The sequence below is a fragment of the Cystoisospora suis genome, assembly GCF_002600585.1.
Source record: "Cystoisospora suis strain Wien I chromosome Unknown contig_4368, whole genome shotgun sequence".
Classification (NCBI taxonomy): domain Eukaryota; phylum Apicomplexa; class Conoidasida; order Eucoccidiorida; family Sarcocystidae; genus Cystoisospora; species Cystoisospora suis.
Window position 1 is genome coordinate 1 of NW_027157160.1, and position 12,353 is coordinate 12,353.

The 12,353-nt window shown below is 47.6% G+C and overlaps 1 protein-coding gene across 1 annotated transcript in view; it reads left to right on the forward strand.

Moving 5' to 3' along the window:
- Positions 1 to 29: 29 nt before the first annotated feature.
- CSUI_008005 (hect-domain (ubiquitin-transferase) domain-containing) overlaps positions 30 to 12,353 on the forward strand; it is a gene marked incomplete at its 5' end in the record, with an annotated part of 33,888 nt that continues 21,564 nt past the window's right edge. The window contains 6 exons of the mRNA XM_068068145.1: positions 30 to 1,178; positions 1,825 to 2,391; positions 2,872 to 3,590; positions 4,068 to 5,196; positions 6,109 to 8,305; positions 8,967 to 12,229. Of these exons, the coding sequence (XP_067919879.1) occupies positions 30 to 1,178; positions 1,825 to 2,391; positions 2,872 to 3,590; positions 4,068 to 5,196; positions 6,109 to 8,305; positions 8,967 to 12,229 (9,024 nt within the window). The remainder of the gene's footprint in view (positions 1,179 to 1,824; positions 2,392 to 2,871; positions 3,591 to 4,067; positions 5,197 to 6,108; positions 8,306 to 8,966; positions 12,230 to 12,353) is intronic.

The following is a 12,353-nucleotide window of genomic DNA, read 5'->3' on the forward strand; positions in this document are numbered from 1 at the left end:
ATAGAGACAATTACAGAGCTCTCATCTATATGCTGACCTTACGACGTTTCATAGCTAAGGGAGGTGTTCCTCTGATCCTTTCTTTGTGTTGCGCTCGTTCTCTCCCACCAGCCTTTCTTCATCTTTATCCCCAACATCCTCTTGTGATAACCCTTCGATATGTCGCCTCAGCGTCATCTTCTCTTCCTCAACTTCTCCTTCAGCTTCTTCTCCTAGGTCGTGCAACAGAGAAGACAAGAACGCTAGGTGATCTGGTCGACACCTGGAGAGACAGATGGGTATCTACAGGGGGTGTGCCTCCCCCGTATGAGCCGAGTTGCGTAGATCCTCCGTCAGATCAGCATATAGATGAGAGCTCTGTAATTGTCTCTATGATGTCTTCGTTTCAGCAGGCGCCGTTGTGTGACGATGCGCTTCTTCAGTCAAAGGATTGTAAAGATCTTGTCTCCTGTCTTCAAGATTGTTCAAGCTCTCTGCAGGTTACAGTCATGTTAGGTAGAGAGCTGGGACAAGCATACTATGGAGGTACTGGGCCAGGATCGAGAGCATCTCCTCAGCAGCAGTTGTATCTTCTTCAACAGTTAGGTATTCTCTTTATCCAATTACAGAGAGTTGTGCCATGGGCTCTGAAGTTTCTGTATGCAGCGGCACCTCCTCCTCTGTTTATGATGAATGAAACAGAATGCACTCTCTCTCTCTTGAGTAGTAAGCATAATGCGCATGAGCACCCGGCTATACGAGCCAGCAAGAAGCTTGTTTCTTCTCTTGGATCGGGGAATACGGGAGGGGGGGCTACAGGAGGAGGTGATCCAGGCGGAGTTCTTAGTAGTAATGATATGCTATGGAGCAGTCTCGTTGAATTCGCTTATAGTGTTCCATCATCTTCTCCAGTGACCACGGAGAAGAAAAAGATAGAGACGGGGGGAAGAAAGAGAGGGGGGGGAGCGGAAGAAGAAGAGACAGCGGTAGTGAAGATCAAAGAAGAAAGAGAAGTTGATATGGATGCAGGGGCGGATCCCGGTGGAGACGAAGAGAAACACCAAGAGGGAAGAAAGAAGATAGCAGGCGACGAGGGGGATACCTCTTCTCTAGTACCGGATGAAACAGCCGAATCATCTGTTGTACGGGTGGAAATGCTCCGGGGAATGCTTCAGACAATCCGAGCCATTGTTGTTAATGTAAGGTCAAAGAACTTTCTACACATTCAGGTGTATTATGTACGGTAGATCTTTTATACATATGGATGTATGTTCCAGGTGTGGATATACGATATGTGTGAAGCGTCTATGCATGTATAATCTCCCGAGTCTTTTCGAGTACTAGAGTTGGTAAAGAGGATATGTAGATATGCACACATCTATAACGGAAGTTCATGTAGGCATACACGCAGATTCAGTGTACTTTTCTCCTTGTCGTAGATTTGTGAAGGTGTCTCTCTCAGCTAAGAGGACATAGCCCCGGGCTGGGACCTCGTCTGATACAGAGGTCGTCCGTCTCTCTTCTCCCGCTTCTACCTATCCGATAGGAAGTCGCAGATGTGAGAAGATTATTCTCTTCCTTTAGAGGTGTATGCGCCACGGGGGTATACTGTATACCGCAGTGCGCCCTTTCAGTATTTCAACTGTTACTAGCGATGTATCTCTCTGGTATGATGGCCTTTCTTGTATCCGAATGAAATCTGATAGATGACTGCAAGCATCTTCATACATACGTTCGTAGATAGAGTCAGGTTTCATTGCCGGTTGGGGTCGTTGTGAGGGGGGCGTTGAAAGTGATTTATGACATAGCTCCTAGCTATATTCCCTTCTTTCATTGTGTGTATAGGCAAGTCGGAGCTTGAACTCGAATATAGTGCGAAGCAAGAAGAGCTCTCCTCAACACCAGCATATCCATCAGCAGGTAGCTCAAATGCATTGTCTTTCAATTGGGCTCCATTGTCGTGATCTCCTTCTTCCTATTCCTTCTATGCCTCTGCCTACACCTCTTCCTCTCTCACGTATCTTACGCATGTGCAATGAAGAGCCGTTCAGTAGTGAGGATGCTAAAGAAGGAAGAAGGGGAGAAGAGAGTACGACAGCAACCCAACAGTCATATTGTACGAAGAGTCAGGATAGTAGGAGTCGAGCACAAAGGCGTTGTCCTGATTCAGAAGGGGGAGAAGAAGAAGGCCAAGAGATAGAGATGGAGGGCGAAGAAGGAAAGAGAGGAGTGATGGGAAAGACGAAAGAAGCGGGGACGGGCGATGGAGAGATCAAAGTTGTGATCGAAGGCTTAGGCGTTATCAGTACATTAGCATACATATGCGATGTATTGGACTGGCTTTATAAACTTCACGTGGACGAGAAAAATCGAGGACTTCTTCTTACCATGACATTTGATGCTTTCCATAAGGTAAGCTAGAAATAGACAATGTTTCATCGTGCTGGTGCGGCAATGGATCAGTAGTAGTACTAGGGGGGGTCGTCAGGTCTGTGCATCTGTTCGCTAGTTTCTTTCAAGGTTGAGAGCTGGGTTCTATGTGTTAACGTGCGCCAGTCAAGCGACAACCGAGGAATTAGACTAAGCTTGCCGTTCTGTTATCGAAGCAACTGCTCGCCAGCAGATGTGTGTGACACACAACATTTGGGTTGGGGTGTACATACACCTGATTTGAGGTGCGCATACACCTCGTTTGGTGTGTACCTACACCTCGTCTCGGGTGTACATACACACACGTGATATTGGAGTATACCCACAACTGGTAGAAAAAGCAGTAGATTGCAGCACAGCTAGTTGCCACAGAGCGAAAAGACGGTTCATCCGCCTACACCGGTTGATCGGTACTTCATCCGACTTGCTTCTGTTTTCACTTCTTCTTTCTTTGCTCTTAAGGTTGGAGGTATCGTTGAACTGATGAGAGTTGTCGACTATGCCTTTGGCGTCAATATAGCCGTCCACTGTTACTTTGCAACCCGATCGTTAAGAATGAGCACGGTGGAGAACTCAGCTTCAACCTCCTCAGCTTCTTCTTCTTCAGCTTCCTCTACGGTGGAGACTTCCCCCTCGCTGAGTGGGGAGGGGCACGACATTGTAGAGGTAGACGATCTCTTTCCTCTGTTTCTCTTTGAAGACGATGATGACGATGAGTATGAACCAAAGGATTCTCGGAAGAGATCAGAAGGAGAAATCTCTCATCTCGCATCTCTCTTAGGTCGCTTCGGTCTCAAGAGGAGAACAAGGAAGATTTCGTCGGGGTCTAGATTCCAGAAGAAGACGACGAAAACTACCGGCTGTGGAATGGGAGGAGTGAAGAACGAAGGAGACGGCGAGAGAGGAGGGGGGGAGGAACTTTCAAACAAGGAGACAGGAGATCATGTAGGAAGAGGAGGAGATGGATATGAGGACGTCTGTCATTCGGCCGAGGAGAGAAGAGAGAAATTTGTTCAATGGATTAAATCGATGATGAATGAACTCGATAAAGTTCCTATGGATCAACTTGCTACTGTTAAAGATTTAGCTAGCAAATCTCTACAATGTGCTCTAGCCTACTGCGATAAAATAACATCCTGGAAAAGGTGTCTTAATTCGCCGGTCTCTCAATACATGCAAAAGTAGGTCCTTTCCGCGAGCTCCCTCTCTGGCCTGCAGCTCTTCTCTTGTTGAATACTAGAGACAATATCTGATAGGTTGTACTTTCTTCTTCATAGAAGTTCTCTACATATCTTTCTCTTCACTTTGAGACATCTGTATTTCTCTACCTTCTGTATCAGATGTATCGTGTTTCTCTTATGCATTGCTTTCTCCAAGGCATGCCACGTAGTATAGTATATTCGACTTCCATGTATACCCGCATATATCTGTGCTGCGGATGTTCTTATACCTGCCTCTACATACGCTGTGGTGTCTACATTCATATCAGCTGCGGGTGTATGGTGGACTGTGTGCATCGGAATCGTAGACCTCTAAACCGTACCATTTCTTTCCTGGAATTACCTTGTTCTTTCGTCTTGAATGAGATATGTTCGATAATAAATGATTCTCTTCTTTCCTGCGTCCCTCTGGTTTCTTTCCTTCTCTATTTCTCTCAGGCACTTTGAGCGTCCGTCGTTCTACAAACGCATGCAGCGGGATTCTTCTTCCTCATCTTCTTCTTCTACCCCTTCATCAGATGAACTCTCCTCCTCTACAGGGGGGGGTGGACAAGGTGGCACATCTCAGCAGACAGGGGGAGGTCGTAATAGTAATAGTAATAGCAGTAGCAGTAGTAGTACTAGCTCATCAGCAGGAGTAGGAGACAGTACTCAGAATACCGTAGAAACAAGGAATGATACAGATCCAGGAGGAAGCCATACTTCTACCTCTCCCTCTTCCTCTAGTAGTAGTAGTAGCTCAGTGCCTAGTAGCAGCTCGAGTTCATCTTCATCTACCTCTCAGAGTTCATCTGATACGTCTTCTTCTTCTAGTGGTCAGCCTCCTCAGGGGGGAGAATCGACTTCAGCTAAGGAAGGAAACGGCAGGGATGCTCCGCATGCAAATGCTTCCTCATCCAGTCATCCTCCTCGTTATCACTTTACATACTCTATCGATGAGATGATAAAAGCCTATCAGCATCTTCAAGAGCCTAGTGCGACTAAGAATGCTTCTTCTTCTTCTTCAAAAGCAACAGGTGGTGGAGAGGGGAACCATGAAGACGTCTCTTCGAATTGTCAGCTGTTACCTCATCCAGATTTCGGCAAGTGTGATATCGTAGGATTACTTCGTTCGGTTCAGTGTGAGGCAGCCTCTCATGTAGCTGTATGGTGGGCACTTGCTTCGAAATGCGGGGCTCCTATCTGTCTTCCTGACGATGTGCCTGCGGAGTCGCGTGAGGTGTATGTACACCACCCCCATGCATACCGTAGTAAAGGAGACCACGAAGGAAGTTCTTCAGTGGCGAGGAAGGCTCATCAGTCTCTTTCACAACAGCAGTTGTTTGCTGAAGCTATGTATAAAGATCTCATGGCTGACGGGGAGGTAGCAGACGGAATAGAAGAAGGCGATGAGGAGGATATGATGGTGGAAGTCGGAAAAGAGGGAGGAGTGAAAATGAAGAAGAAAGGACAAAAGGGGGAAAGAGTACGATCAGAGGACTGGTTGCTTGGGAGTCTCCTAGCTCCATTCCTACAAAGAGTAACAGGCTTCTCTCATAAAATCACATACCACCTCTTTGATACGATGGTCAGTCACTTGACATCTTCGGCTCTTCGATGTTCTTTTCAGTGATCGTCTTTCTTTCTTTGAGAGAATAGAATAGCTACCAAATTTACCTACCTGTGGGGGCTGGCCCGGCTGCTGTACATACAGTCGCGTGTCTCTCTCGGGCCCTAGATACAAGTTTATCTAGACACACATCCGAGGCACTCTGGGATGATTCAGGAGTCAGCTACTACAACCAAAACACCTCGGCGAAATGCTCTATCCACCATAGCTGCACTATCCATAACTACACCTGTAGTACCTCCTAAAGTAAATAGCAGCTCTCTTGTTCTCGTCTGTCTTCTTCATGGCCTCGCGTGTATACTTGGATCGATGCAGTACGAGGTGGGGGTGTGTCTAAACCGGTCCGGACAGAGAGGTTTCGCGAGATTCACGGAGTGCATGCATGCGCTGATAATTTCTGCTTGTAAGTTTTGAAGGTCTCGTCTCTTCGCAGCTTCAGTCGGCGTCATGTATCTTTTTCCTTTTGCTATCCCACTACAAGAATAAACCCCCAATCTATCCTACCTGCTTGTCATGCCTTCATTCGTCCGTCACGGAAGGCCATGCATGCATATGCTCAGGTACATGTATATCCTTGTCATTCGCTCTACGTACGTCCCTCTACATGTGTGTGTCTTCATATATGCTGTTGACATGTACAAGTCGATATCGAATCCCATCAGACAGTATTGCTCTTTGCATAGCATGGCTGAAGATGATCGGTAGAGCTCACTTGGATGTGTACGGTGGTGAGGGAGTGAAGAAGACAGTGCTGCATCTTTTATCTCAGACGACCTTCTTCAATCCGTTTCTCTCATGAAGCCAACCATGGTAAGATGGAGATTTGCCTTTCTTCTCCCCTGACTCTCTTCTTCTTTCTCTTGTGTACAGACACCTCAACGTCGTGCGTGGATCTATAACGTCTTCGTTGATATTCCAGCGGCCGTTCCGTCACCTCGTACAGGCGCAGCAGCAGGGGCAGGAGGTTCCTCATATAACTCCTCATCGACTACCGGATCTTCCATGCGGATAGGCGGCGGAGGAGGAGGGTCAGGTTCTCTCTCTGCTTCTGCTCGGGCCTCTCATCAACAGCAACGAGCTGCTGCCCAGAGAGCTCTCATGGTGTCTCAACTTACGGATATGGGATTCGATGAAAGATTAGCTCAACGAGCTGTCGATATAACGAACGGTCGAAGTGTGGAGTTGGCTATGGAATGGCTTCTAGAGAGACAGGGAACAGAAGAATTAGAACAAGAAACTCAGCAAAGTTCAAATCCCCCGACCACAACAGCTGGGCCTGGAGCCCAACCTGAAAGAGGATCCACTCCAGGAGAAGTGGGTGGAGGTGATGTCTCTGGAACAACTAGCAGTAGTAGTAGTAATAGTGAGAGTCAGAATAGCGGGGGGGGAGAAGGAGGAGCGCGGGAGAATAGCAGCAGTGGGACAGGGGAAGGAATAGGCAGCGCCGGTGGGAGTGGAGAAGGAGAGAATAGAGATCAAGGGCTAAGGGGAAGTCCAGTCAATACAAGCGAAAGCCAAGCAGATAGGAACACAACAGGTGGAGGAGAAGAGAGTGGAGATAGACCACATGTGACAGGAGGAAATGAATCGACTCAACAAGGAAGTAGTGGCAGTTACAGCAGCGGCAGCAGTGGTACTTCTACTACTAATGCTGATACAGCTGCGACTTCAGCCACTACCGTCCCTACCTCTTCAGTTCAAGGATGCAGTACTGGACTAGGAGGAGGAGGAGAAGGAGGTTCCTCTTCTTCTTCTGCACCCCAAGAATCCTTCTCTCTCGGCCTTGCATTCGATTCTTCCCTTGCGACTACCCCTGGTCAGCCATCTTCTTCTTCCTCTGCCTCCTCCTCCTCCTCGTCGTCGTCATCAGGTTCTTCTTCTGCTTCTTCTTCTGCTCATCGATCTGCTGCGGCTATAGCAGCAGCCGCGGCTCTAATGGGAGAAGTAGGACCGTCCCTGGATTTCTTTGGAGGTCTTACAGCCACCTCAGGAGGGGGGGCGGGAGCTGTATTACTTTCAAGTTTCGGAGGAGACGATGACGATGACCGAGGAAGTATCACAAGCCGAGATCTAGCTACTGTAAGAGCTGTGCTAGCTGCTGTGACAGGTCGTCCCAATACATCATCTTCTTCCTCATCGAACAGTGGTGGAGGAGGGTCGAGAAGCGGGGGGGGTTTCTTCCCCTATGGTTCGTCATCTATGGGTTCCTTTGGTGGACGAGGGATAGGAGGAGGCAGCGGAAGAGATTCATCAAGTAGTAGTGGGAGTAGACACCAACAAGACACGGAAGCTTTATTTGCTGTTGCAGCTAGCGCAGCTTTAGAAGGGAACCTCAAGCTTGAAGAGGCGTGGGGTGGAATGGGGGGCAGTGGCGCAGGAAGTTCTTCCTCTTCTTCTTCGCGATTCTCTCTATCATCTCCAGGGACAAGTCGGTTGAATGGTAGTGAGGGGAGAAAAAGAGTAAAAGAAAGAAGAGACACGAGAATGATGGAGGAGGAGAAGGAAAAGGATGATGGGCAAGGGGCGAGTCGGGTAGAGAGAAGAATGAAGGACGTCTTGAGAAGTGCATGGAAAGGAGAGATAGCTATCTATATAAGTGATATCTCTGCCAAACAACTAGCAGATTACTTACAAAGACATGTCGTCACGCAGTTGATCGGAATTGCATGCAGTTTACCCCAGACAGTTCCTTCATTATGTGAATCTCTCGTGAAACTCTTAGGATCTCCTTTGGATCTCTGCGCCTGGAGAGAAGACACAGATGTCTCGAGAAGTGGCAAAGACAGGAGAAAGGGGACAGGCAAGGCAGAGAAGGAAAGGAAGATAGAGGACGAGGCGGGAGCGAAAGTGAAGAAGAGTGAAGCGGATGGCTCGAAACAGGAAGGGAAGCAAGGTCAAGGGACTGACCAAGATACGAGTAGTCATAGCAGTAGTGGTAGTAGTAGTAGTGAAAATACAGCCGCAACGGGGACGCAGGGCGGAGGAAGGGAAGAAGGGGGAGCACAAGGAGGAGGAGAGACGTCATCAGGGGAATCGAACCGTCATGAAAAGAGAGAGACGGATATAGGTAAGATGTCGCTTGTTCACGAGGAATGATCACATAGATAGATAGAGAGAAGATAGATTGATAGAGGTAGATTAAAGATAGATGCATTAGAGATAGATAGATAGATGCTGTGCTGGGATAGGATAGGGTTGAGGAAGAATAGGGCAACAGACGATTGATAGGAGGAAGAAGAGTAGAGGAGAGAGAGAAGGGAAGAAAAAGAAGAGTCAGACTGTCTAGTGCTGGTCTTTCACACGTAACTAATGACAGTTCATAATTTGCCACCTTTTTGGGTATCGTACCGCTGCAACTACTCAGTCCAAGAGTGATGGGAGGAGGGGCGTCACCCTATGTATTTGGGCAGATACATGTCGACAGTCTATACTAAGATACATGTATATACGTGTATAGCCATCCAAGTATGTTTCTAGCTGGGGAGTGCATACATGCAGACACTCCTGAAGACATTGAAAGTGTATAGCATATTTCTTACTTACCAAGGAGTGTTAGGATGGCTCAGTATTGGCGACATGTTTACTACCTTCGATACGCTTCGGCGGGCTGTGTAGATGTATCTATCTAGGCGATAAGCAGGAAGAGTGTGTGTCTATATCTATTTAAGATATAGCTGATCTATCAGTCTATCTAAAACAACTTCCTCTCTCGCCCCTATGTCTCTCAGGCCCAACGTCACCTGATTCATCTTCTCCCCCAGCTACTTCCTCCTCTTGTTCTTCTTCTTCCTCCTCTTCTTCTTCTTCCTCGTCGTCATCCTCATCTGCTTCTTCGACAGGGTCTTCTTCTTCTTCCTCTTCTCCTCCTCCATCTTCTTCTTCTTCCTCTCCGCCGCAGCGATCTCCGGCTGTTGTTCTTCAAGAGTTAGGAGAGAAGAATCTGTTTGCAACTCTCCATCACCTAGCAATGCGGCTTCTCCATCTGAGTCAGATGTGCCAAGTCTTCCCTGACGTTCTTTCTCTCCTTCCTACGTCTTCATCTTCTTGTTTCTCCTCTTCATCTTCCGGATCTTTTCTAGTCAGTTTTCTTCGAGACGTTCAGAAGAATCAAGGAGGAGGGGGAGATGAAGATGGGCGATCCCACGCAGCTCGGATGGCTCGTTGTGTCTTCTTAAGGCTGCGACTTCAGCAGCATTTGTATGCGTGCTGTTACATCCTAGCTCATCTTTTGCATCGAAAGAAACAAGGCGTCTCCATGTTTTTAGCGGCGTTGCATGCAGTCGTCCTAAGTCATCGTAGACGGAGAGTACGACAGAGCTCGGAAGAACAAGAAGAAGATGGAGGAGAGGCAAAGAAATCTCTCAAAATGAGAAGAAGAAGAAAGGCTTCTACAGATGATGAAGCGAGAAAAGGAGAGTATGAGGACAAAGAAAGAGATCTCAATGGAGGTATAGAAGAAGAAGGACAGAAGAAGAGACAAGGAGGAGAGCGGCGTAATCCTTCTGATAGTATGGCATCACGAGTGAAGAAAGAAGACGATACACCACCTGTGGAAGAAGAGAAGGAGTTCAAGAAGAGCCAGAAAGGAGACATGATAGGTCAGTCAAAGTCTTCGGACTTCAAGAGTTGGATAGCCACGGCTGCTGCATCTTTTAGAGATCATCCTCTTTCTCTCTTCATGAATTTCATATCTACAAGTTTATACGATGAAGCCGTGCTAGGGGCACATCATCCTTACTTTCTCTCAGAGTGCAAAGGCGTTCTCTTCTTTCCCGATCTCTTCTATCCTTCGATGGATGAAGCCGCTAAAGATTCTTCTTCTTCTTCTTCCTCTTTTTTCATTCCGAAGACCGTTATGAATTCAAGAGGAGGAGCAAGTGCCTCTATCAATGCTTGCCATGTGATCAAGTCTCCTTCATTCCCTCCTAACTCTGCTTCCTCTACAACAAACATCTCGTCGTCTTCTTCATGCCATTCTGCGTCATTACCTCCTCTACAACAGCAACAAGGAGGAGGAGGAGGGAGGTCATCGTCAGCAGTCTCTTATCCTTGTTATGGATGTACGAATCTTTCTTCTTCATCTGTTGTTCCTCTTCCCTCATGGTGTCTTCTCGATCTCCCTCCTACAGCGCCGTCTTCTTCACCTTCTTCTTCTTCATCCAGTGGTTTCCACCCTGATCCAAAGATTCTCTCCATCCTGCCCTTCTCTAATCTCTCTCCTCAAGATATACAACCCTCTTCTTCTTCTTCCTTAACGTCTTCATCTTCTTCACCTTCTCCTACTCTTATGTCATCGATCCCCTTAGGAGCACGACCCGCACCGTTTCTTCTTCCCGCGTTGTTATGTCTTCAAGAGCTTCTTCCTCTCTACCTTCTGCATGAGAGAGTCAATTCTCTTCATGGTACGTCGTCTCCTGGAGGAGCAGGAAAGAAAGGGGGAAGCACTGGTCGAGGTGCAGGAGGAGGAGGAGGGAGTTCTAGTGAAGTTCATAATAGAGGTCTAGGAAGTAGTACTAGTAGTGGAAGTGTTTCGAAAGGTTTCGGTGCTGCAGGTGTAGGTGTTGTCGCATCAGGAGATGGAGAGGGAGGAGTCATGTCGTCTTCTTCTCCTCCTCCTCCTCCTGATCTTCGTTTTGGGTCTTCTTCCTCTTCTGGAGTTCCTTCTCCAGCATTGTCAAAAGGAGGTAGTAGTGGTATAGAAGCAGAAGAAGATTTACATCATGAAGGCCTAGTAGGTACAGGTGTGTTTTCATCGGTCCATGCTGGAGATAGAAGCACTGGCGGTGGGGGAGCAGGCACAGGAGGAGGAGGTGGAGGAGAAGAAGAGAGAGATGACTGTAGTCTTGTTGTGCAAAGCCGAGGACATTTAGGAGGGGTTGCGGGGATAGAAGGAGGGACTGTTGCTCAGTCTCATAGCCGTTCTACGAGCAGTGAAGGAAGCGTCGCATCGGCGAAAGGACGCGTTCTTAGCTCTCGAGAACAACAAGAACTCGTCACTGCATGCCTAGATACCGTTCACTACTTCCCAGGTCTAGATGGAGATCTTATGCTGCTTCTACTTCAAATACTGCAGCATCTCACTATTGTCCCCTCGAATGCTTTGCATCTTCTCGTCTATAATCCGAAGCGAGGTGGAGCAGAAGGGGGAGGCGCCTTTCTGACGTGCAGGGAAGCTTTAAGTAGCACTTGTATCACCATGATGCGAGGTAGGACACAACAGGGGCAGTGTGCTGATAGCAGGAGAGTCAAGAAGGAAGATCTTCATGCTGCAATAGATGTAAGGCGGGGTATGGGAGAAGAGCCTACTACAGGTGATGAGGCTGATGGACAAGAGGCAAGCATGGACGAGGAGGGGTTTGTCTCATCTTCTCAGTGGATGATTACGAAGAAGAAGAAGATGTTCTCTTCATTTTCTTCCTCCCTCTATGATCCAGCTTCTTCGTCGTCTTCTGATCTTCCTTTCTTCTCTGTTGCATGTACTCTTCTATCATCCCTATACCCCCGTTCTTCTACGATGATAACGACGGGGCTGTCTCACAAGTATCTCCCTTATCCTTCTCTTTTCGCGTCCATTGCTTCAAGTCTCTCTCCTGTAGAAAGAAAGATGCTCCTACAACGCAAGAAGATGACAGATCGCTTTTCCTCCCATTCTAAACCTGTTCAGCCCGGGGGAGAACAAGCAAGCGAAGAAGAAAGAGAAGAACAACAACAGCCACAGGACCCCGGGACTCTGCGACAGAGAGGAGCAGACCAGTCAGATTCCGTGATACCAGAAGAGGAAGAATCTCTCAGAGGATCAGGTGGAGGGGGGGGCTTAGGTGTCTTACTACGTGCTCCTAGGACAGCTAGCTGTAATGGAATGTTAAGTCTAATACAACAGATTACTTGCCATATATGTGAAGATCCATCTATACTGACAGCCTTCATTGAGAACGAGGTTCAGTTCATCTTCAAGAGAGCCAGTCTAGTTGCGAGAAGTCTCTATAGAAGGGTAAGACAATTTCTCAAAGAAGGACAGAAGATTTTCACTTAAAGAAAGAGGAGGTCTCTTCAATCGAGGACATATGCTTCTACATGAGACACTGGATGATCTCACCTATCAACGTCTACGGAGA